Source organism: Botrytis sinoallii (assembly GCF_014898435.1).
Source record: "Botrytis sinoallii strain Bc 23 chromosome Unknown BSIN_007, whole genome shotgun sequence".
NCBI classification, from domain to species: Eukaryota; Fungi; Ascomycota; class Leotiomycetes; order Helotiales; family Sclerotiniaceae; genus Botrytis; species Botrytis sinoallii.
This window is the reverse complement of record NW_024066034.1, coordinates 1,189,019-1,213,212: the sequence shown is the minus strand read 5'-3', so window position 1 is coordinate 1,213,212 and position 24,194 is coordinate 1,189,019. Positions and strand designations below refer to the sequence as shown.

At 42.7% G+C, this 24,194-nt stretch overlaps 7 protein-coding genes across 7 annotated transcripts; 6 read left to right on the top strand and 1 right to left on the bottom strand.

Annotated features, from left to right (window-relative positions):
- Positions 1-2,141: 2,141 nt before the first annotated feature.
- Positions 2,142-3,996, top strand: EAF02_004793 (uncharacterized protein; the record flags this gene model as incomplete). Its single annotated transcript, XM_038900841.1, has 5 exons — positions 2,142-2,234; positions 2,285-2,635; positions 2,712-3,449; positions 3,621-3,647; positions 3,871-3,996. The coding sequence occupies 5 exons, from the start codon at positions 2,142-2,144 to the stop codon at positions 3,994-3,996; spliced, it is 1,335 nt and encodes a 444-aa protein (XP_038759353.1).
- A 2,028-nt stretch (positions 3,997-6,024) lies between these two features.
- On the bottom strand, positions 6,025-7,864 carry EAF02_004792 (uncharacterized protein; the record flags this gene model as incomplete). The annotated part of the gene is made up of 3 exons (XM_038900840.1): positions 6,025-6,354; positions 6,406-6,755; positions 6,811-7,864. 3 exons carry the CDS (start codon positions 7,862-7,864, stop codon positions 6,025-6,027), a joined length of 1,734 nt encoding a protein of 577 aa, XP_038759352.1.
- A 20-nt stretch (positions 7,865-7,884) lies between these two features.
- EAF02_004791 (uncharacterized protein) lies at positions 7,885-8,491 on the top strand (the record flags this gene model as incomplete). Its single annotated transcript, XM_038900839.1, is given in 3 exon segments — positions 7,885-7,913; positions 7,928-8,357; positions 8,411-8,491. 3 exon segments carry the CDS (start codon positions 7,885-7,887, stop codon positions 8,489-8,491), a joined length of 540 nt encoding a protein of 179 aa, XP_038759351.1.
- A 1,184-nt stretch (positions 8,492-9,675) lies between these two features.
- EAF02_004790 (uncharacterized protein) lies at positions 9,676-10,499 on the top strand (the record flags this gene model as incomplete). Its single annotated transcript, XM_038900838.1, has 6 exons — positions 9,676-9,682; positions 9,810-9,827; positions 9,962-10,026; positions 10,076-10,147; positions 10,200-10,301; positions 10,389-10,499. The coding sequence occupies 6 exons, from the start codon at positions 9,676-9,678 to the stop codon at positions 10,497-10,499; spliced, it is 375 nt and encodes a 124-aa protein (XP_038759350.1).
- A 781-nt stretch (positions 10,500-11,280) lies between these two features.
- EAF02_004789 (uncharacterized protein) lies at positions 11,281-12,028 on the top strand (the record flags this gene model as incomplete). Its single annotated transcript, XM_038900837.1, has 4 exons — positions 11,281-11,317; positions 11,370-11,385; positions 11,579-11,671; positions 11,728-12,028. The coding sequence occupies 4 exons, from the start codon at positions 11,281-11,283 to the stop codon at positions 12,026-12,028; spliced, it is 447 nt and encodes a 148-aa protein (XP_038759349.1).
- A 1,896-nt stretch (positions 12,029-13,924) lies between these two features.
- On the top strand, positions 13,925-17,261 carry EAF02_004788 (uncharacterized protein; the record flags this gene model as incomplete). The annotated part of the gene is made up of 3 exons (XM_038900836.1): positions 13,925-14,794; positions 14,943-15,066; positions 15,115-17,261. 3 exons carry the CDS (start codon positions 13,925-13,927, stop codon positions 17,259-17,261), a joined length of 3,141 nt encoding a protein of 1,046 aa, XP_038759348.1.
- A 3,123-nt stretch (positions 17,262-20,384) lies between these two features.
- Positions 20,385-23,836, top strand: EAF02_004787 (uncharacterized protein; the record flags this gene model as incomplete). The annotated part of the gene is made up of 5 exons (XM_038900835.1): positions 20,385-20,650; positions 20,919-21,499; positions 21,552-22,735; positions 22,899-23,059; positions 23,116-23,836. The coding sequence occupies 5 exons, from the start codon at positions 20,385-20,387 to the stop codon at positions 23,834-23,836; spliced, it is 2,913 nt and encodes a 970-aa protein (XP_038759347.1).
- Positions 23,837-24,194: the final 358 nt, after the last annotated feature.

Genomic DNA, 24,194 nt, shown 5'->3' with positions numbered 1-24,194 from the left:
TGGCGTGAGTTTGGCAAACGTCACACCCATTCGGGCCATGGATCCCGTTACATTGTTCATCTGGATAGACGTTTAAAGATTAGAGATGCTGTGGTCTCTATATGAGAGATTTTTATCCCACGAGGAGATTGCGGATGCTTGATGATGGATGACTTCGTGCATACAAGAGTCGATCATAAGGAGGTCTTTATGGTTCCATTGATATATGATACTTAGATCACCAGTAATAATGAGGCTCAAGTTATCAATCTCGATGCTTGAACCATCCACAGTACGAGCAATCACCATGGTCATGCAGCCTAGGATGCTTTTTGCTTCGATGGAAGAGATTGCTTGGGAAGAGCTCCATAAATTGATCGTCTGGTTTTTCTCCGAAATTGAGACGTGTACAGTAAGCGAGCATGCTAATGTTGTTAGCGTACTAAGCTTGGAGCTGTATGTGATATTGATCAACATACTTCTTGATCACTGTTTCCGTTCATGAAGTTATTCTCGTTTTCATCTGGCACTATCGATAGGCAAGTGTCGATAGAAATTAGCCAGGGTCTTCCTCTTAAAGTATCTCAAGAATTTCAATGATAGGCTGCGAGCCATTGACTTTGCTGCGAAAGACTTCAGCACTATTGTCCTCAGCTACGAAGCCTGCGCAAATCTCATCGCTTGCAGTATAGATTCCAAGCACTAACGCCCAGCACGGAAAAGCGTCTCAGCCGACACACTCTTCTCTGCGCATAATTGATGCACGGAATTTAAGTCAAAAGCTTGCTCGATTCCAAATAGCTGCCACTCTGACGCATTGGAGTTTTCTCCCTTCATACCACGGAGATGGCATAAATCCCACAGTGATAGGGTATTCATAAGATTTTCTCTTTGAGACATTCCAATAGTTTTAAGGATGAGGTGTTAACTTGCCGGACGTTTTCACCTCGGATGTATATTCTCTGGGAGAAATGAGTAGATGGAAAAGGGATACTGTTCAATAAGAAGGTGAGCTTTTCACAGAAAGAAAAAGGATTTGAATATCCTTAACACCCCCGCTCGGAATCTCTGGACCAGGACCAGCGATGACAAGTGCCTTGCGTTCATACAATCGCGAGAAGTCCTACACTGCGTAGGCACCGAGCGACATGACAACTGAGATAGCGTAATCCAGATGGGAACAGCTTACAAGAGCGGTTGGTATCTGCAAGATAATCATAGTGGCAGTGTTCCAACAGAAGATGAGGTATTCTAGGTGGTATAGGCTCGACTCTGAGATACATATATTATGTGGATACTACCAATATACCACCAACATAGCGGAACACTGGCTTGTACAAAACGCCTAGATTTCGAGCTTCCTGAATAGGCGAGATTGTTGAATATCAGGGCAGGGTATGAGATAAGAGTGTTAAATTGATTACCTATCTAGTATCCTTTTATCTTAAGACAAAGTTCTAACTCCCTGATATGATTGCCCTCCAAGATCAGTAGTAATATTTCACCTAATACTATATCATCAGGGAAAATATTTCGACCTTATCTTTCTGAGCCCTGTGCTTATAATTCGTTCTTCAGAAATCCAAACTCACTTTGAAATATCTAAATCCTTGAATAAAAATGAGTATTGAAAGACAGCAAGATGAAGAGGAGGCGAATGCGGCTGTAATTGACTCGGCACCAATTACAACGGACGAATCAACTGAAAAGTATCTAAAACCCTTATATTTCCAAGCCCCCAAGGACCCCCAGATTCCAGAAAACGAGACTGGGCCAGAGGATGTACAAACAATCTACCCAAGTGGCCTGGAGTTCGGTGTTATATCGATATCTTTATGTCTATGTGTATGTGTGTTTCTTGTCGATCTTATAAGTTGTAGTGACTTACATTCCTTCCAACCAGCATACTGACGTGGAACTTCAAAGGATGCTACCATTCTCACTACTGCAATACCATGGATCACAGACGAATTCCATTCGGTAGCTGATGTTGGCTGGTATGATGCCGCATTGTGAGTTTTTCGTGCGGTTTCATGATGGAGATGTGTATACTCAAACTTCACAGTCGACTGACATCATGCATGTCTCAATTATCCCAAGGCAAACTCTTCACCCATTACAATGTGAAATGAGTATTCCTTATCAACATAGTAATATTCGAGATGGGCATTCTCATTTCCGGACTAGCCCCAAGTTCTGTGATTTTTATCATTGGGCGGGCAATAACAGGTCTCGGCTTCTCTGGAATTAGCCAAGTTTGTATGATGTATAAAGCCTAACAACATATCCTATCCGAACTTCAAAGGCTGATCATGAGGTTTCTAGTATTATTGCCATGTCAAGACCACTGAGACAGCGGCCAACTTACATCGGGCTCATCAGTGCAAGCGATTTCTTTGCGACTGCTGTCGCTCCACTTCTCGGCGGAGCATTTACTTCCAGTTTATCATGGAGATGGTGTTTCTATATCAATATCCCGATTGCTGCTGCTCCGACAGCAGTTTTATTGTTCTTCTTGAAGCTGCCAACTCAAGTAGCCACACGCCATATGAGCCAGAGATCTAGAGAAAAGCTTTGCGAGCTTGACTCTCTAGAATTCACTTTCTTCGCACCTGCTGTTCTTTTCTTGCTGCTGGCGGTTCTGCTTATGCTTGGAGTAATGGGAGCATTGTTGCGCTTTCTTTCTATCGCCCATTCTTTCCGGAATATTTTGTTTTATTCAAACGAGAAAGCAAGAAAAGGCCATGCTGCCCCCATACATCATTATGAAAGGCACCATTGCAGTGGCATCAATATACAGTCTTTCCCTTTCAGCTTCTCGTGCTATCGCCGAGTACTATGTAAGTGAAAATGACTTTTCATGTCAATTGAGGACTAATTCGCTCGCTAGCTTCCAATATGGTTCCAGGCCAGTTCGAGGCGCTTCACCACTTCAATCGGGGGTCAACACGTTACCTCTCGTAATATCGGTACTTATCTTCGCAGTCCTCTCTGGTCTAATCACATCTTACACAGGATCCTATAAGCTGATTATGGTTCCTCCCAGTCTGTGCGTGCTTACAGGAGTGGCATTAATGACAAATCTCACAATTACCTCGCCGAGCCGATTATGGATCCCATCACTCGTACTGCTCGAAATCGGGACCGTTAGTGGTATATCTGCTCCGTTCATAGCAGCTCAGACAATCTTGGACCCGAGTGACATGTCAATCGGCATGGCTATCATGACCTTTTCCCAAGATATCGGAGAAGCATTGTTTATCAGTATTGCGCAAGCGATATTGTTAAATCGACTAGTTAATAACTTAAACGAAACAGTACTGTTGTTAAATCCCTCGGATATTGTTCAGCTTGGTGCCACAAACATCTACGGCGCTATTCCTTCGCAAGACTTGAAAGACGTTAAGATAGCTTATAACCAAGCTGTCAAGAGTGCAATGTACGTATCTGTGTCTTTGGTCGCATGCATGGTAATAGCAGGATGTGCAATGCACAGAAGAACTAAAAGTACAGCATGAAGCGTTTTCTCTGGTCACTTGTCCTATATAGAGAGCTTGAGGCCCTAACCCTAACCCTACACTTCTTTCAAATTTTCATTCTAGTTTAACAAGAATTATCATATGAAGTTTTTAAAATTTTAGATTTTAGTCGATATGTGTGATAATATAGTATGTCACTTTTTGTACGCATTGATATGATGTGAATAGCTTTGATATTAGCCATCATAACCCTCCTAATTTATAGTCCTCCCATCAATAATCACACAAGTTAAAAACAAGCCATCAATTTAAGATCTTCACTTAATTTCATGCGCAAATTCAAACTAATAGATTCAGTTAATGTTCCGTATAGCTTATTACGTCAAAGGTATTCAAAAATGTATACTTTAAGATAAAACTCCATGTTGAACACCCAAAAGCTGTCGCTAGAAATCCACTTCTAAAATTCGTAACCCTCAGGATACTATCCCAAATCGCTCCTCCTTATTTACTAACCACAAATCCAATTAATACATAAAAGAGATATGAGTCTGAGTCTGATTCTAGTACTAAATTAACACATTCTCGTTTACTATACAAGCTGTACACTTCTAAACCAGTTCACTCTGCTACATCTATATGATATGCGCTATTCTGAATAGACAGCAATATGTTTCCTCTCAGTTGCCCCTAATGTAACGAGAATTTTCTTCCCTACTATCTCCCAATCGCAAATAACCGCATCTTCCTTCCAATACCCCTTCAACTCTCTCCAATCCTATATCCAACCCCTATCAGAACGGTATCTCCTGCTAGTTCAGCACTCCGGTCTTTCCACACCCCCTCTCAAATCCACACATAGTACGCAGCTCCCGCCGCCACAAAATAAGTAACTAGTCTCTCGGCATGCACGAGAACTATGAAAAATCGTGGAGATTTGAGATGGGTTGACTATGCTTGACTGCAGCAAATAGAAAGATATATAGATACTAGGTAAGAGCACCTTACAACTCGAATGAGGAATAGGGCACAGGACTTAGAAACCAACAAATCAAGAAATTTATTTCGTCTAAGCGAACTAATTGTGAATTCATCTACAAGATCTGCCCCAATGTAGGTATCTAGGTAATCACACACAGACAAATTCGAGAAATATTAACAATCTTCAAAATAATTTCATATCCTTTCACCAAAACTCGCTAATCGAAAACAATCTAAACCAGATTCATCATGTACGATACCTACCTAGTAATTCGCTCAGATTCTACTCAGGCCTTCTATCAATATACCACCCAAGAACATAAATACTGCAATATCAGCTGCAGACCTATCTCCTCCGCAGCCAGTTCTCCACCTTCCTCTCCACCAGCGAGTATCTCAATGCCAAAGGTGCGAAATAATTTACTTGTACCCCTCTCCCAAAGAGTCAGTACGAGGAGTAGAACAATCATTCCCGAAACCCACTCTACGACCGAAGTTACTACATTTAACTTTAACTAACGCACGCTACTCCTCAGAAGAATTTCACGATTGAGGATTGCAATGGTCTAATTCTGTGTCTGTAGATCCATACAATGTGCCATCGTTATATCAAATTGACTTTGCAATCTATCCTTACCATCATCTGACTTTGATAGTTAGCTTGACCATTGCTTTCTCATTCTACTACTCCAAATCATGATCAGCTGTAAAGTGGAATACTCATGAACGCAAGTTGTGAAGCTTATCTCTAATGTGCATAGGTATTTATAGCCTATCCTAGGGACTCCCTCACTTCTCAATTAATAAAGTTCAACCAGAGTAAGACAGCCGACTACCCCATCGGCTCGCGCAAACATGAACAAGAATTCTATGTAGTAACACCTGAGAGAGTAAAATACGCATTTCCATAGCACTAGCCACTCCGCACAACAGGAGAATTTGTCATGAACATGATCTATCTACTACCAATTCGGAAAACTTCCTAACAACTCTCAAACTCACTCGCATTTACATTCACGTAACCCACAAAGAACTGGTCACGTAATTTATTTATTGATATTATTTATCTTATCTGTTTTCTGTCCATTTGTATGCATGACCAACCACCCATCCCCATACGAGAAGACGTAAAACCCACCTAATCTCTGTCCGCCAGAGGCAGTCAAGTGAAGGGAGCAATCCTTACCAAGGTACCACCCACCACCCAGCTCTGTAGCCAGCCATGAAATCATAGTGCAGCAGGCGCTCAGGGTATTAAAAGAGATCTTTTACAAGACATACTGTGATGTATGCAAACAACCAATCAATCCATAAAAACAAGGTATCCCATGTGAAGACTCAGGTTAACAGGTATAAAAATCATACTTTTTATATAATATGATATGATAAGCCTGCCAACCCTTTCACAAATCAACCAACCAACCAAATATCACTCGCTGCGTGTCATGCCATGCTTCTCTTCGCTTTCCAATCCATCAAATAGATTGAGAGATAGATGAGACACCCATTAGCGTGAAATTCATCATGCCATGATGTCTATATCAAAATCTTTAGTGTTCCTTCCATCCTATATGGCCCCTAACCATCATAGCTCTTCTTCGTCGACATCCTTCATTGCTGGCTCTGGGAGGGGAGTCTGCGCAGCTTCGGCTGCTGCTACAATGTCGAGATTACTCGAAAATCCTGCCAGTCGTTTATCTAGAGACTCATCACCGAGGAGGCTAGCTCTATGTTTCTTCATAGGACTACCAACAAAGTTGTTGTCTGCGAGGCTCTTTCCGAACACATTGTTTGGTAAAGTTAGACCATTATTGTCTCCATCCGTAGCGGGAGTAGCATTGCCAGATGTATTGCTGGTTGAGTTAGGTGATCTGCCCAAGTTATTCAAATTTCCAGCGGAATATTGGCGTTTTAACTTCAATCAGTATTAGCATACTTTCTTACAAGTACAATGTGACTACCATACCTTGATTCGTCCAACCCCATCTGCTAATTCTCCCTGAAACTTTGCATCTTCGGTACTCAAAGTCTTATTTGGATCGTCCTTATCATCCACTTCTTCCATCTTTACTCCATTATCGTCATCGTCTTCATCGTCGCTGTCTTCCATCATGCCGGCATTTCCATTACTCTTTTTAGATTTGCTGCGCTTTGCGGAGGTGTCGTTATCTCTAAAGGCGGAAAATCCAACGGTTCCAGTATTACTCAATTTGCCAATATTTCCGAAATCTAACTGTGTTGACCTTCGTTTCGCAGCACTGCTGGATATCTTTTCCTGCTTTGAATTTGGTAGAATGCCCATCTTTTGCAATTGACCTGTGGTGACATGTTAGAGAGTGGTATTGTGACAGAAAACGGAAATAAAGCTTACGTTGACCTCGATAGAAGAATGTAAAGACCGCGAAAGGCTTATCGGGCCCGTCTATTCCAGTGACAGTTTGTGTGCTAATAGATTTTGGATCCAATGTCTTAGGCTTTGCAAAACTTGTGGTGTGATCAACATCCCCCTCTCCTCCTTCTCCATTGCCTTTCTCTCCTTCTTCATCATCATCATGAGCATCAAATTGTGGAGAGTATTCGCCGCGTTTAATTTCTCCAGATGCGAGTACCCGAAACATAGCAACCTTGATTTGTCCTGCAGCTTCCGGTAAAGCATCATCGTCGTCCGAGTCTGAGCTGAAACTTTCGTCATCTGAAACGGTCTCGACCGGCGATTGGTCATCTGCTCCGTATCGTAGAACCTCTCGTGCCGTGGATCTCTTTCTTGGTGTCATCATGTCTGCGAGTTCATCATCACTGCCAAGTTCGTCCTTTCTGCGCCTACGACGCTTCTCGAACTTTTGTCGACGCTTTTCGATTCTTGCAGCGGCATCTTGTCCGTCAAGATCAAGTCCGTTCAACCATCGCTCTAGACCAACCTCGCGGAACAAGAACTCTCGCTCAGCCAGTCCTCCTCCTTCAGAGTCTGGAACCTGGACCCATCGAGAATTTACCCATGTCTCTTCGCTTGGTCGTAAAAGAGTGGCCACTTCTTCCTTTGGTCTGCCATCAAAATAGATATATGCAGCGATTGTTTCATTTTCCGACTTGGTGATTGGTATGTAGGGACCGACTTGACCAGAGAAATTTGTTTTCTCGCCAAAGCCAGGCAAACCAGTGACGGTTTGAGGCTGAGGATAAGGGTTCGCGGGTGTTGCTTTCGGCGTGCTGTAAGGAATGGGAAGACCTGGAGTTAACAACGTAATTGAGATAGCAAACTTTGCGGCTTCAGGTTTATTGGTGGTCGAATCGCGGGGAATTTTGGGTTGAGGGACGGGGATGTATGTGTTAATACGACTGAATCTTGATTGTCGAGTTACTCCATATTCAGGGAGCGGTGATCCTTCAGCATGGACACTGACAGCAATACCTTTGAAGCAAGGCATTTTTACCTCACCGATACAATATGGCAGACGAAGCTGCACAGCCTAATATGTATAACTTATAAGTATTGTGATTTGGATTTGTATTGGTATTGGTATTGGTATTTGTGTTGAACGTGGGGGATGGATTAAAGTTGAAGAGGCCGAGCTTTTTGGAAAGCTCCGTCCGATTGTAGGTGATAATAAGGATGGGATGAGGAGGCTGAAGGTCTGGAAATGGAAATTGATGGTTGCCTCTTTAGCGTACCTTGTTACTGAAAGCCTTGTGCGTTCGTTGCGTTTGTTTGAATGTGCTGGGTGGAATTGGGAGTACAAGCAAGCCAAAGCCAATTGTCGTCGTAGTATTTGGAGTTGGGCTAGAAACTCCTTGACTTTTCCTCGAGTTGCAACTTGGTGCGATTGTATGTCTTTGAAGGGTAAGGGTGAGTTTGAGTTTGAGTATGAGGATGGGGTTGAGTATGGTAGAATGGCAGAATGGCAGAATGGTAGGTCAGTGGTAAGTGGAATTTCATGTACTCAGAAAACAATGAATTCCTCAAGTTTCGCTAGGCTGATGAACAACTGCACAGTGCAGACCAACAACAAGTCAAAAGGACTTATCGAACCAAAAGAAGAGGGGCAGAAATATGACTTTTACCAACAATACCATGTCATGTAAAAGCATCAAGTCACAAGTGGTCATCACGAAAGTATTGATGTGTTGGAGGGAAGACAATAATACCATACTACTACGACGTAAATCACACCGCTTCATCATTTTGGACATGGAAGAATCTTCAAACGGAATATTGTTTCTCAAAGGTGGTCTGGCTTGTGGTCATAGTGAATCACTTCAGTTCAATTCGAATCCCGTGAACATTCATTTTGATGCGAGTATTCCGAGGTTCTTTCAGACAAAACTTGAGCCAAAGATTTATTATTGCTATGTATATCGTAAAATAGAAAATATTGAGAGATTTCATGAGAATTCCAGAAATGACCAAAATCGCCTTGATATGACGCCCTGGTGATTGATTCAATACGAACGAATCGTCCATGTTTACCATGAACCCGCGTCGGTCTACCATGGCTTGCTGGGTTGAGCTCTATACATATGCTGCGATATGCGGCAGTCTGAATTATTCTCAACGTTGAGAATTCCTAAAAATCTTGATAATTGTTAGCTAAATCCTTGTGAAGATTTCTGCAACGATAATGATGAAGGGCATTTGATTGATAGAGTCAGACTGTTGAGCTTGATATATTGATTGAATCGACATGGTTATTCAGAAGGCCGTTCTTAATGGAAGGTTTTGTCATCATACAAAAAATGCTAGGAAGTGTGTGCATGCGGTAAAGCAAAAGAAATCCATAAACATACCATGAGGATTAGACGCTGTTGAGAGCGGCTGTTGTAAGTAATTCGATCAATTCAAAAAGATAATCAAAAAGATAAAATGTCAACATATAATCGAAGTCAAATCCCAAGCCAAATCCATATCAATCAGAGGATGCTCGAGAAATGAAAGACTTTGTACGTATGTGTGGATGGGTTGAAGAAGGTTATGCAGGTAAGAAGGTTGAAAAGAAGCATTGAATGGATTTAAAGGGAAGGGAAGTGATAAATTTTCGAGCTATTTGGCGACGTGACTAAGCTAGATTGGGTAAAGCGTATGACAGCCCAATTGTGGTGTCCACTCTACTGAAGTGTCTGGTATTCAAAATCACCCATAGAAACCCCTCTATAATTTCCCCTCCAAAACAAGCAAACCAACATCACAAAATATCCTTTCGAAATAACTTATTTTAAGAAAGCCTCATAAACTTAGAGCAAGATGGCCGGTAAGTTAATGAGTTCACATTCCGAGTATTTCACAGATAGGGTCTACATGCTCAAAATTTACTTGATGTTATCCATTCGTCAATTCATCTACCTATCCATGATTCGAGGCTAACTCCTCTTCCACAGACTTCGAAAGTGTCGCAAGTAAGTTTATGACATATTCCATCGCAGATGAAGCACGGAAACTAGCATCGAATCGTCCCGAAATCTGTGTGCGATGATGCATGGCTGTTCGAAACTTCTAGCAGCGGCATGCTGACAAGGCCAACCATTAATAGAGCAATTCACCGAGTACTACTACAACCAGTTCGATGCGGACAGAAAGCAGTTGGCTCCTCTTTACGTCAGTGCCATCATTGCCTCGAAAAGATCTCTTGCTAACAAGCTTTCAGCGTGAGAGTTCCATGTTGACTTTTGAGTCCGCTTCCGTCCTTGGAGCCGGTGCCATCGTAGAAAAACTTGGAGTAAGCTTTACTTCCTTCTTATGCAGATCGATACTAAAATAGCCTGGTACAGTCTCTTCCTTTCGAGAAGGTCAAGCACGCAGTCTCAACTCTCGATGCGCAACCATCCGGAGAACATGGTGGAATTTTGATTTTGATTACAGGAGCCTTGTTGGTAAGTCGAAACTTTGATGAGTTGCGCGCAAACAGAAGTCATTGCTATGGCGTGGTTCATATCAGACGCTGACAAAAAATCTTTCAGGTCGATGAGGAGCAAAGACCTATGAACTACAGCCAAGCTTTCCAACTCATGCCAGATGGAGCTGGAAGTTATTTCATTTTCAACGATGTCTTCAAGTTGGTTTTCGGATAAATCATTAGCTGGGAATGTTGGGTAAATAGGAGGTTGGTGGTTGACAAGAGGAAATGTTGGTCCATTTTGCAAAACATTATACCAGGCCTTCTATCGAGAAGCAAGGAGAGGCAACGAAGTTATCAAATATAAAACGACATAAAAAGGCACAAGTCGATGATCCTCATATTTCCCCTCCATAACGTATGCATTTGCCGATCAAAATATATGTGGAGAGATAGATATCGTAACCCTCCCCTCATATCGTAGTGTTGCACGAGCTTCAATGTTACCTGAGTACGATGAGGGAGAAAATCTCGAAGACAGCGTATGGATTCGCCATATTTTCGTAATCGTTTCTTAGGCAGCTGTATTAAAGGTTCACATTTTCCTTTTGTTCATATTTCCATCTAAAGAATATCTCAATAGGACTCAGCCTCATTCAATCATTTCAGCCTTTGTGTTTCTTCTTAAGGACTAGCGCCATACGCAGCTTCTCGAATTCACAGAACACGAAACAAGTACTCCGTAAACTCGTAGGAATCAATTTATTTTCAAATTTGAGACCCATACAACTCTTTAAACCGTTTCCCCATCAAAGCTCAAGCGAAATAACTCCGACATTCTCTTACGAGTTTACTGTATCTTGAAACGATTTATGTGTTCGCAAAGAAACGAAAACAAACATTGAAGAACTCACGAACTATTGTACGGCTCTCCACATCATCTTGAACTTCACCCATACATACCCATACATCGACCCATTTAAACATTCATCAGCCAAACCTCGAAAAAAGCAATCATGACTATCGCAGAGGAGTTCGCAACGCGCAATTTCAGTATGGATTCCTTTCCTGGAGCTTGTATAACTTTGGCTAATTGCGCTTCTAGGTATTTACGGTCAATGGTAAGAACATGCGACTCTTCCGAGCTCTCCATCAATCCCACTCAAGCCATTACATCATGAAGCATTATCGAATATGCATGTCAAATGTTGACGCAGCACATACCCTTCTTCCTCGGATGTGCTGGAAGTTAGATGATGAACATTTGGGGATTGTGGAACAAAATCTTGAATTGGGTCTGACAGAATGATACAGGACTGGAGTTGTATGCATACTTCTATGCTTTGCCCTAGGGATTGCCAACCTCTTCCACATAAGCTTGCTTATCATCTTTAGTGCGCTATGCCTGTGAGTTTCAATTTCCCTATCTACTTCATGTGTCAAAATTAACAACTTCCTTCTAGTGTGAGCTCTTTCCTCATCATCTTCATTGAGATTCCATTGCTTCTTCGAATTTGCCCCACGTCCTCGACCTTCGACACCTTTATGCGCCGATTCACAACCAATTATATGCGCGCTGCTATCTACATGGGAATGGCTATTGTTCAATGGCTCAGCATCATCATTGCAGCATCAAGTCTCATCGCTGCCGCTGTCCTTCTCACCATCGCAGCTGGTTTCTACGCATTGGCTGGTCTTAAGGGACAAGGATTTGTGGGAAGCAAAACACTTGGTGGTCAAGGTGTCGCGCAAATGATCCTATAAACCCGGAACATCGGTAAAGAAAAGAAGTGAATGGGAACAAGTGGTTCAAGTTTGAGTGGGCGGGTGATGCTTGGTTCATGGAGACGGGGGGTGAAGCGCAACTCTGAGGTTGATTTACGAAACAGAAAATGGGAGAGCATGTGGGTTTGGTGCAAGGCGTCAAGGGTATGGCAGCGCATTGAGTATGGCTGTTTGTTTCCATGTTTGATTTTTTTCAGCCCAGAAAAATCGGGAATTTCTTGAGGCTTCAGATTCCCTCATTTTGCGGGTGTACTTTTATACCTTCCATTTCTGTTTTCAAGACCAAAGCATCTCAGTGTATCTGGAATGCATCCTGTTCGTATATGCTTTTTTTTCGTGTGGAGTTAGTCAGGAGATAATTAGGTATGGAATTCAATGGAACATGAGTTATGAAGCCTTTCTATGGAACTGTATTGAATGTTTAGTATAGTGACATGATGTGAGCTTGTGGTCAAATGTGAAATCAGTATTATAGGATACTAGATATGCCTTCCGCAGCAGTGTGACAATATTGAAGCTTCGTGTCACCATTACGGGATGTCATAATCAGGTATAGATCACGAGCTATTGTGAGGATCTGAATGACTTATGTCAGGCGGATGCGATATGCTTGTGATACGTATCGTTTTGACATGTGAGGCATTCGGAGGATGTGATGTTAATTGAATATGAGGGCTTAGGAGGGAGTTTTGGAGATGGGAATGTAAAGAGGATAAGATAATGAAGTGAAGGCACGAAAATAGAACTTCTGGTGATTCAAAATGAAGGGTGTGGTATTTTGGGGCTTAGAAGCTCAGAAGCTCCGGGTGAGCGAGCTGGTCGTACCGCACTTGTCATGAACCCCTCATATTCACCGGAACAACAATTCTTCCATCTTTTCATCACTGCATCCAATCATATCATCAAATACCAGCCATAAGCCATCCAAATCGGTTTGTAAATATGAATACAAATGGAAAGTTGACGATTGGCTATGGCTTGGTGGGGTGTTGAAATCAGTAGATACTAGATAGAGGTTGTGTCTCACTAAAACCCCACCTATGATATCCTCCCTCCCGTGTCTGGACTTTGGTTTGAAGCATCGGTGAAGTGGTAAAGTACAACGAGGTTTTGGAGATAAGGATACATATGTACGTAGGTACACTTTGGAAGAGGATCATATGTGTATATGTAGGTATATATCAATACAATAATGAAGTGAAGTGAAGTGCTTTTAGAAACTACGGTATACAATGAGAAAATCTGAATGGTTTTTTGATTTACTAGTAACGATGACGATTTCTTAGACGTATTGCTTGGGGTAACATATCCTCTCAGAATCCTTGCTTAGCGTTCAAGCCGGACAATATCAAAGAACGCAAATAAACCAACTTCATGTCGACTTGTAAATCTTGATACTTGACACCCCTCAATTCAAACATATCAGCTTCGATGATTGAACTTTAACTTTTGATTGTCTTCAATTATTTGCACTTTGGTAGGTTTCCCCATTGTCAACTACCCCTATCGAGTCGTTTATTCGCAGATTGTACAGAAAGCGTCGAAGCCGTCATGTCTGCTACTGTCTCATCTCAGTTTGAAGTCTACGGCGACGACTTCGAGTTTCAATTGGCAACATTTGGTTGTGCTGTACAACATGCCACTTGAATCTCTCAATACTCCGCAAGGAGAGTCTACCCTTTTGCTTTCAGAGCGTACTACAATTCACGATTCGCTTGATGATTTGACTTTGCTTATTTAACATCTTGTTGGCTGAAGTTTAATCCAGTTAACTATCACTCTTTTGGATAGCACACAACGGGTCCTAACATAAACAAGAAATCTAGGCCGTTATATTTCCCATCGATTTCCACAACCTCTATACAATTAACAAATATGTCGACGGCGACCCCACAAGTACCTCCCAGAACTAATAAGTCCCAGGAGCAGGGAAACACCTCTTCTGGTGCTCCCTCTCTTGGTAGCAACATACCACAAATCCCTCCAAGACCTGCCAATAGACGTGCCGATCGCTCCGTCTCCCCTGCTCGTGAGAGCTTCGCGCGATCTCCTCTCAATGATATGCCTATTCAACAAAATCATGGAAAGTCCTCCTTGTACGCCATGAACAGTGCCAATAGCTCAACAACAGAGCTCGAGGTCCCGCACCGTCCATCGAGTGTAGCTCTGCCTTCCATCGGCCAAGAGGGCAATGAATACGCGGAGGTTTTTGGAGCCTCGGAGGATCTCAGTTCATCGCCAACTCAAACAAGGAATGTTGCGAATGATTTAAAGCTTCACGCTCCTAAGCCTTCTCATCCCGAGTCCAGTGCTAAGCAGAGGGTATCTGCGGTCACTCGTACCGATTCTGGTCAAGCTGCTGCATATGGCCTAGGCAGAGCTGGAAATGATAGAGATCCTAGTTCTCGATCTTTGAAGAACAAATCGAGCTTTGCTAGCAACGCTTCCGCCATCGAGCGCCCCCCATCGAGTACCGGTCATGAGGATGAGCATGGCATTCCTGAGATTGGTCAACAAGTTCCAATGTATCCAAATGCAGGAGACGTTCAAGCACCATCTCCATCCCCATACTCAACTCCTTATACTCCTGGTATTGGCTTCCACAACGATGGATCAAAGCGTCATCATGAGCGTAAAATAAGCGGTCGTGGAGCAGACATTCCACCAGGAAGCTATGGTCTTCACGGACATGGCATCATTCCACACGATCGCTTTGAAAAGGCCTATTATGAAAAGCACCCCGAGGTAAGTTTACAAGTGAATACAGTTTGATTGCATGAAGTCTAGTTGCATGGACAAAATTAAGATTACATAAGTATTTTGTATTACTTAAGTGATAGTATCATCAAATAATACATGCTATTTTAAGTTACATTCTAATCATATTCTACAGCTTTACAAGAAAGAAACTGCTTCTTATCACGGACCTCTCGGCGAAGGCAGAGCAGAATGGGCTATGAGCAGTGACGACTTGAACAGAATTGTTAGAGACACTGCTAGCAGAGGTGCTGGTCTTGGTAAGGTTTACGAATGTGCTATCCCCATATGATTCTAATCATGAATAGGCACTTCTCCAGCAGTGATGAGTACTCCTAGCGAGCAAATAGGATTTCAGGCTTCTGAAGAATATGCATCTCGCATGTCCTCCCCTCGCCCACAATCTAGTGGACAACAATCCACTGGATACAACGTTGCGCATTCTAATGCATCTCAAACGCATGTTGATTCGCCCTTGAAGAAAGAAAGCTTTCCTCTTGACGGTTCGAAGAAAGCCGAGTTTGAGGGTGCCTTGTCAAAAAGTCTTGATGATAAGTCTGAACGTGGCTACGGGAGTGAAGCGGACCCTGAAGATACCATTCACGTTGATACCCCTAGTCGTCGTTCTAGTAGAATTTTCGATCCGGCGAATGAATCAAGACCATATTCAGCGGCTGGTGGAGATGACGATGACCTTCGTGAAGAACATGGATACAGCGCTCCCATTCTTGCTTCTGATGAAGTTTCAAAAGAGAATTTTGGATACGAGCTACAACCTGCTGTTTCTCCATCATTTGAGCGCAGAAATATCTATGATGATCTAGGATACAGCAGCACTCCTGGAAGCAAACAAACCAGTCGACCTGGAAGTATACATACACCTGCAGTGCGAGCAACGGAATCGGCTCCATTGGAAGAGGTACATGAATATGAGCCTCTATTCCCAGAAGATGAAAAGTTAGGGGCCGAGGAAAAGCCCGAGACTGCAGCTGATCGTCTGAAACGCCCGGAGGTTCAAAAACGTAAATTCCCAAGTCAAGACGTGTGGGAAGACACGCCCAACAGCTTGCAATACACTGCAACAGTGTCCACACCCCAGCTTCCAGATCCGGATGAAGATAATGAAGATGCTCACAAACGATCAAAGGAGACTCCGGAGCAAGCATTTGCCCGACGACAGGAGGAGTTGGCGGAGAGAGAAAATTCAAGCACAGATAGTTTCTTGCACCCTCAAAAGAAAGTGTGGTCTCATAAACCACACCTTGCTGCAGAAACCCGACCAAAAAATCTTCAGCAGCGCTTCCCAAGTAGAGATGTCTGGGAAGATACACCAGACAGTCTTCAATTACAGACAACTGTTTCAACGCCCCAGACCCCGGAGGTAGATCCTATCATGAGTCCATTGGATGAAAGACCCACCACTGGTGCTGTCGTGTTTCATCAAGAGAAGGCAGCAGCCGGCTTTGGACTTGCGCAAGATGAAGGTCGCGCTACGACTGGTATCGCGATGACCAAACCAAGTATCCCTGCTCGACCCGTTAGATCAAATTCGCCTGATAAAGCCCAGCCAGTCATTCCTGATCGCCCCGGACAAAAGTCGAAGCAAGATGAAGCGGCTCCTCCTCTGCCATTAAAGTCCAAGCCACAAATTCCAGCTCGTCCAGCGAAGTCTTCTACACGTGAATCGTCTGAGAACATTCCATTAACAACAGTCCTTTCAAATTCATCCGCTAAATCGATAGGCTCTGATAATGGCGCTCCTGCCACTGTAAAGGCAAAGCCGCCTGTCCCTTCAAGACCGGTTGGTGGTAAGATTGCTGCTCTGCAGGGTGGTTTCCTCGCAGATCTTAATTCACGCTTGAAACTCGGACCACAGGCTCCAAAGAAGGAGGAGCCTAAGCCAGAGGAGAAGGTTGAGGAGAAAGAAAAGGTTCCCCTATCAGATGCAAGAAAGGGTAGAGCCAGAGGTCCTGCCCGCAGAGCACCTGCTAAAAGTCCTGCCCCTGTCTCAGCGGCCTCTCAAGAGTCTTCTGCTGTCACTTTGGCAAGCTCAGTACCCTCCACATTGTGGTACATTGATTCCGACGAGGTCTTGCACGTAGAATCAAAGACAGACCCCAAATCAGAGGAATCAGAGGAAGTCGCTACATCCACCACAAAAGCAACTGAATCTTCAACTCCAACTCTTGCAACAAACATTGCTGGAGAGAGTCTCCATGATTCTACGGAAATCGCAACTGGTGCTGAGAAGAGTGCTTCTCCTCCTTCGGCCGAAAAGGATATCCAATCTGAACAAAGAGAGGAGATCAAAAAGGAAGAAATTCTTGCTGATGTTCATGCCAATGATGTTGTACCGGAGAAATTGAGTGATTTGCCTCCTGTTAAAGATGATGTTGGGGAGAGCATAACAGAACCTGAAGCGCAAGCTGAAGCTGAAACTGTGGCTGAGAATTAAGATGGTGTAGATAGAGATGATATGGGGGTGCATGGTATTCGTAGTTTGCTAGGCAGTTGGGTTATCGGCGAGCTATAAGTCATGATATGCAATGAGAGTACTATTGAGAAATAAAAATCTAGTACTCTACTACTTCAACGTGTGTTCTAGTCTGGTGATGTTGTGATTGGCTCTTGTTTCTTAGTGTGAAACCCCGAACAAGTAAGTTGTGTGAGATGTAGAATCGCAAGGTCCTTACGAACATGATAGCCAGGTATGATATTGTTCCAATCATGGCATGGAACTTGGACCGGTTTTCAAGTAGGTAACTAGGTAACTCATGGTGTGGCTTAGGAGATGCATCAAGAGGAGTATAAGTTATACTATTTATTGTACGATGAGGAAGATGTTGGGCGGGATGAAAATGAGGAGGAAAAAAGTCCTTATTAAAAAAAAGTGGGAAGGTCTGTACTGTGGGATGAGATTGGGTGGGTTGATGGGTTGATGAAGGGTTAGATTCACTTGTATACTTTAGTGAGTAATAAGCGTTGGCTATATCTACTATCTACTGTAGATTCTTGGCTTGGTTAGGTACCTATATCAAGATGATATATGGATGGGGGTATGATGGATAGAGAGGGGTATGGCTTGGTGGATAGGTGGATAGGTGGTTGGTTTGATTGGTGAGTTGTTTTTGTGGTGGTGGGTAGAGGAGTGGAGGGAGGGGAGTGGGGTTTGGGGTTTGGGGTTTGGGGAGATCGGATTGGGTTAGAGAGGATGGTGTTAGTTTGGAGAGGATGGTATTTAGGTGGATAGGTAGGTAGGTCGGTCTCGAAGTGGATTGATTAGAATTCTTGAGCTGTGTGTGTGTATGTATGTAAGTGGTTGAAGCATGCATATAGAACTTCAGAACATGGGGTATACTCGGTCACGAGGTTGGTATGGATTGGAGGGTAGGTAGGTAGAAGGTAGGAAAAATGAAGGGATTTAGAGGAGGGAAACAAGGTTTCTGGTATACTGTTTGTTGAACATGGTGATGAGATATGCGAGATATTCAAATTCTTCTCGGGTAAATTATGGGAGATGATGAGGTGAAATGAAATGAAATGAAACGGGGGAGTCGAGATCGATGGGTCGGAAGTATTTTTTGTTTTTATTAGGGTTATTCGGACTCTTGTAAGGTTAAAGTTTAAAGATGAAATCATAAATGATCATTGGTGAATTGGTGAATTGGAATAGGTAAGGGGATGCGCTAATATACATTACTCTCTGATCGTAGATGGAATGGGAAATAGATCAGTTAGTTTTCTCACCGTCTCAATTGCCACAGACGTTAGATGTGCAACAAAATGATATGTTTTGCACGCTAGAGCATGGGATTTGAGGCTATGTGGGCTTTGGATAGAACGTGTAAAAGTATGGAGGACTGGCTAGTTACCTACTTAATGATGCGCGTTGGGTATGGTTACCGACAGGATGACTAGTTGTGATTTATTGGTTTGTATAGTGTCTGGAGGAGGATTCATAGTTTGATACATTGGATATGCTCTGGGTCTAAGCTGTGTAAGATGTCTATCAGGTGGGTTCATTGTCGATTCAATGTCATGAGATGAAGTGCCGGGTGTGAATTAATATTTCTTCTTAGGGGTGCGAAAACTATGTATATCGGGTTTGGATTTGAAGTCGGTACACTAAGCATACAGATCGGGATATTTCTTTGTGTATCGGTTTGATAGTTGTTTTTTGTATCAAGACACGTGTTTATCACTCATGCATCAGGGATACATATATTTGGAGCATTCCTAAATCTGTGTTATTTGTATCAATTAACTTCACGGGCTCTCGCAATAATGAGCCATTTGTAGGGATTTCTGTGGTGATGCGGTAGCCTGAAGGCTTGTCCATCGGTAAGTCGTGAGATATAAGTTGCGACAAGTGTCAGCAGTTGGGTATTCGTATAGGCGTAGCTCTATTAGTAAGTCGACCTTCTCCACATCTATCTATCGAGAAGAACAATTCTTGAGATCTTCCTAGTTAGTGACTTGGTTAAGATGGCCTGGTCCTTGTGTTTGAACTCTGTAGTGTTCATGTACTAATTGTAGGTTGTCGAAGCCCCCACTTAGCTACCCCACTTGGTTATCCAGTACTTCCTACTCGATCTGTCACATAAGCTTTCGAAGCTTGTGGATATAGAAATTGAGAATAAGAAAGTACTATTGCAAGGCTTGTCGTTATCTGTGTTTAGCTGGCCATGTTCTTCCGACCCAAAATAATTTTTTATCCTTTTTGTGACTTTCTTAGCGAGAATGTCATACTCTTTGGAGGTATCGAAATGCTTAGAGACAAGAAGCTACAGAGCCGATGTAGTTTAATTTCCAAGTCGTATTACTACCAATCGGTGATCTATTAGTTACTATCAGAGAGTTTTTTAGTAAGGCTAATGTTGATAATGCTGATCTAAGTTTTTGACTTCCAAGTTTTAGCGAGGTTTTTGATAGCTCGCTAGTTTAGCCCCTTTTAAGATTTTCAATGCCAAGAGTACGACTACCGGATTGTACTCCCCAGATTCGAATGAAACTGCTTCGAGGAAGTTGATATAATGAAATGTTGTACTTCAGGAGCTAATTTTGTGATGTTTAACGTATATTAGTGATCTGAAAATGGTGCTAATTTTTTTTGAATTCTGGGCATGGCAATCAATGACAGGATGATCATGACGATAGGTAAGAATGAGCCCATGAACTAGCGGGGATTTGGTCTGGAGAAATTCTTGACAGGTGTGGAGATTCATTGACTGGGTAGAATTGATGGCTTGGTGTGAGTTAGTTAAATTTAATTACATTTAGGGTGAAATAGTCATCTTCGAAGTCTAGCTTTTGTAGCCATGTAGGCACGTCATGTATTTTACCAGATTATAATAAATAACGTGCTCCCCCCGCCTCAAGAGATCAGAGAATAAATGCAAGTACCTAGAAATATTCATCACATCCTTCTCGCGCTTTTATTAATCCTACAAAACCCTCTTGCAGTTTTCTTTATCCCCTCTCTTCTCAAGAAAAGCCTCGGGTATGTTATAGTTCTTGCTATGTATACAAGTAAAGCTCATAGCTAATGGTCATATTCAGATTGATCGACCGCTTCAACATGATTACACGTGTGTCTCTGCTGCTGCCCTTGGCAGTAGTTTCACTTCTCCCCGCAATCACTCTCGGTGCCGACTATGGCGACGAGGTCAATCCCGCTTCCCAATTCAAAACGAAGACGATCCCAGATGGAACAATGCCTTCATTGCCCAATTTTGGGGTGCTCGCAGAGAATCGTTTGAGTTCTTGGGATGATCATAGCCTTACACTCACTACTAATGTTTTAATACCTGGAAATTTTCTGGCAAGGAAGCACTTGTCAAATGGGTATGTATTCCTATTCATCAGTTCTTTGGGGCTTTCAAATTTGAATATTCTGGAAAGTAGTTCGAAAATGAGAAGATTCATGTTTTAGATCTAATCAACATTCAAATGGTTTGAATTGTCGACGTTATCTCGCACATTGAATTCCTTTAATTTACTGTGGCTTCGTCCAGTCCGATACCCCGAACTATTGTTCAGCCTGAAATTTTCATCATCATCAACGTAGTACTGGTATTTTATATCATGGCGTATGCTAATTTTATTGTCATAGATATATTGGCCTTGCTGAGGCCTCACTTGGCCCATTTTTTGAAAGAGACTTCAATCAAACACATCGAGATGGAAAGCAGCCAACGGAACCATGGCCGGAATTCAATCCTCGTCAGAGTTTTGCAGGTATTATTGGATTCTTCGACCGACAACACAACACGACGGAAACAAATTATCCGGAACTTCTCGATCGAGGTGATGAGAGTGTTATCTCAGGTATACCTCACTTCACTGATATATCTATCACCGCTGGTGATCAAGTGCTCAATGCTACTGTGGATCTGGCTACCATTAGTAATTTCAGCAGTTCGCTGAATTTGATGAATGCCACTGCAAGTTGGAGTTACACATGGACTCCAAACTTGAATAACAGTTCAAGCTTCGGGATTGAATATATGGCGTTTATCAGTGCGGCCAGAGTCAACGTCGCGGCTGTTCAGCTTACTGTCACACCATTGAATAACACAACAGAAAAGATCACTATAACTGATATCTTGGATGGTAGAAGTGCTGTTAGGTCATTTTTGGGACAAAAGGGTCATGATGATGCTTCTTCTATATATGTTTCGAATCACCCAAATGGTCTTCCAGATGTTTTGGCATGGACATACTCTACGGCAAAATTATCAAACAGCAGCTTTGAGCTCCATCTCACCAAGGTCTATCGTGTCTCCTAACAATAATTCTATGACTATTGGACAAGAATGGAATCTCGAGCTACAATCTGGACAACCAATAACCTTTCAAAAATTCGTTGGAATTGCCTCTACAGACAAATTCACCGACGCGCAAACGACAGCAGCTCAAGCATCTGATAATGCAACAAGTGATGGATGGGATGTGCTTTATACTGAGCACACTGCAATCTGGAACCAGCGTATGCAAAGCAAAATCGTTGATTACAGGAACCCTACCACCGGTCGTCTACCAGAGAACGATACTACGGCTGAGGTTGATCAAATCAATGCTGCTGTTAGTCGATACATGATCCTCCAAACGCTCCTTCAAGAAGATGGGAGTGATCTGAACGACAATGGTATTAGTGTTGGGGGAATTACTGCTGATCCATACGCTGGTATGACTTTCTGGGATATGGATATCTGGATGTTCCCCGGTATAGCTCTGACTGATCCTGATTATGCTCTTCAAATGATCAAACACCGTGTCAAGATGTATTCTCAGGCCAAAGCCAACGCTCCAGAAGATTATGTACAGGAAAAGTACAAGTTCGATAATGATTCAATCTTGTATTCCTGGACTTCAGGTAGATATGGCAATGCAACTGGAACAGGTCCTACATTAGATTATGAATATCACATTAATACCGATGTTGCAAAGATGATGTTGGACTACAGAAGAATCACTGGTAATGAGGAATACTTCAGAGAAGAATTATGGCCAGTAGTCGAGAGTGCAGGGCATACTATTGAGGGTGTACTCCAGAAGGATGACCAGGGAAAATGGAACATCTGGAATATGACTGACCCTGACGAATGGACTAACCACGTCAAAAATGGTGCTTTCACTCAGGCATCTTTCTTCCAAATCATGAACTCCATCATTTCCATCAAGGAGGAATATAATGAAACGATTCCACCCACTTGGCTCGACATAGCCGAGAACATTACTATTCCCGTTTCTTCCTCTGGCATTACTCTCGAATACGAAGATATGCCCTCCAACATAACCGTCAAGCAAGCCGATGTAACATTGATGCTCCACCCTCTTTCTCTTCCAGAGTCATCCAAGCCTATAAACTATACGCTCGAAAGGAAGCAGCCGACCTTCAATATTACACACAAAAGCAATCGCTCCATGGTCCAGCCATGACATTTGCCATTAATACAATTGCTACGTTAAGATACGGACGTTCTGGTTTGCTCAGCATCTACCTACAATAAGATGGGTGTATTTTCCAATCTACGCGCACCATGGTTCCTAATGAGTGAACAAGCTAACGATGACACTAACGCAAATGGAGGATACCCACCCGCATTCCATTTTGACTGGTCATGGTGGTACGATGCAAATCGCTTTCTATGGATACCTAGGTCTAGATTCTTCGCAAGACGTACTCACTATCCAGCCAACTCTTCCTCCACCCAAACAATATATCACACTTAATGAGTTCACTTGGGCTGGGTATACATTCAGTGCTAGTATGAACAACACTCATACTAACATCACATTTACTGGAGTCTCGCCTTCTTCCTCCAATCCCCAGAACACAACTTCGGTTCCTATGGTTCAAAATCTCCCTGCATCTCGCATCCACAGTTCCAATTCATGCTATCTCTCAATCAGACCCTCACATTAGAAAACGACATGTATTGGCAAGATATCACCACATCCAATAATCTAATTCAATGTCTTCCAATTATTGGATCTGACGCTACCGAATTAAATCGCTGGCCAGAGAGTGTCAATGACGGGGACGTAGGAACGAGTTGGCAGCCCGAGAATACTAATGGATCTTCTATCTCTATCGATACAAGCTCTGTGGTAGGCGAAAGAATAAAGACAATTAATGTGGTATGGGGACAAAGAATTCCCACCAGAGCTTTTGTCATAATTTTCAGCTCTACCAATGCTTCAGAAGGAGAAGAGTTCCTCCTTCCTCTTCCCGATCTTGATACTCCAGATGTGGCAAATGTTATCGCAATTAGAGATGTTGATGCGCTAGCATACACTATGTCTTCAGACGATTCTCCAGAAGGCGATGGGGATGAAAATTCTGGGGATGATGTAAGACTCGAAGAAGGTCACAAAACGACTTACACACTACCTGATGATAGAATAGTGTATATGGGAGATACAGCTGTGCTTCAGATTGCAGGGTGCATAGGCACAAGTTGTGGAGTTTTTGGAGATGAGGCAGGGGCTACAGTGGAAGAGTGGGAGGTAATCGGTGAAGCTTAGAGTGATGGTGTGATTTTGGGATTGGGATTGGGGGGAGTTCGGCGTTCATTGCAAATTAGGCCACGCTTTCAAAGCAGTGGGATCTTTAATGTTTAATTCTTAATATTTAATGTTGATTGTTCTCTTAATAGATAATGTTTAATAATATTTGGGCTGGTCTAATCATATCTCTTGATTCTGTTGTTTGTAATACTGGATTATGTACATTGTCCAGCTCAAATTCTAGTGACAAGTGAACTTACTTCTGGCCGTTGCATACAAGTGACTTCAACCCATTAGTACAGGCCCCACCATATTTTGAAGCAGTTCTTTACATCCATAGGCATTGTTATTGCATCGTTTATTCACATCGAGTAAG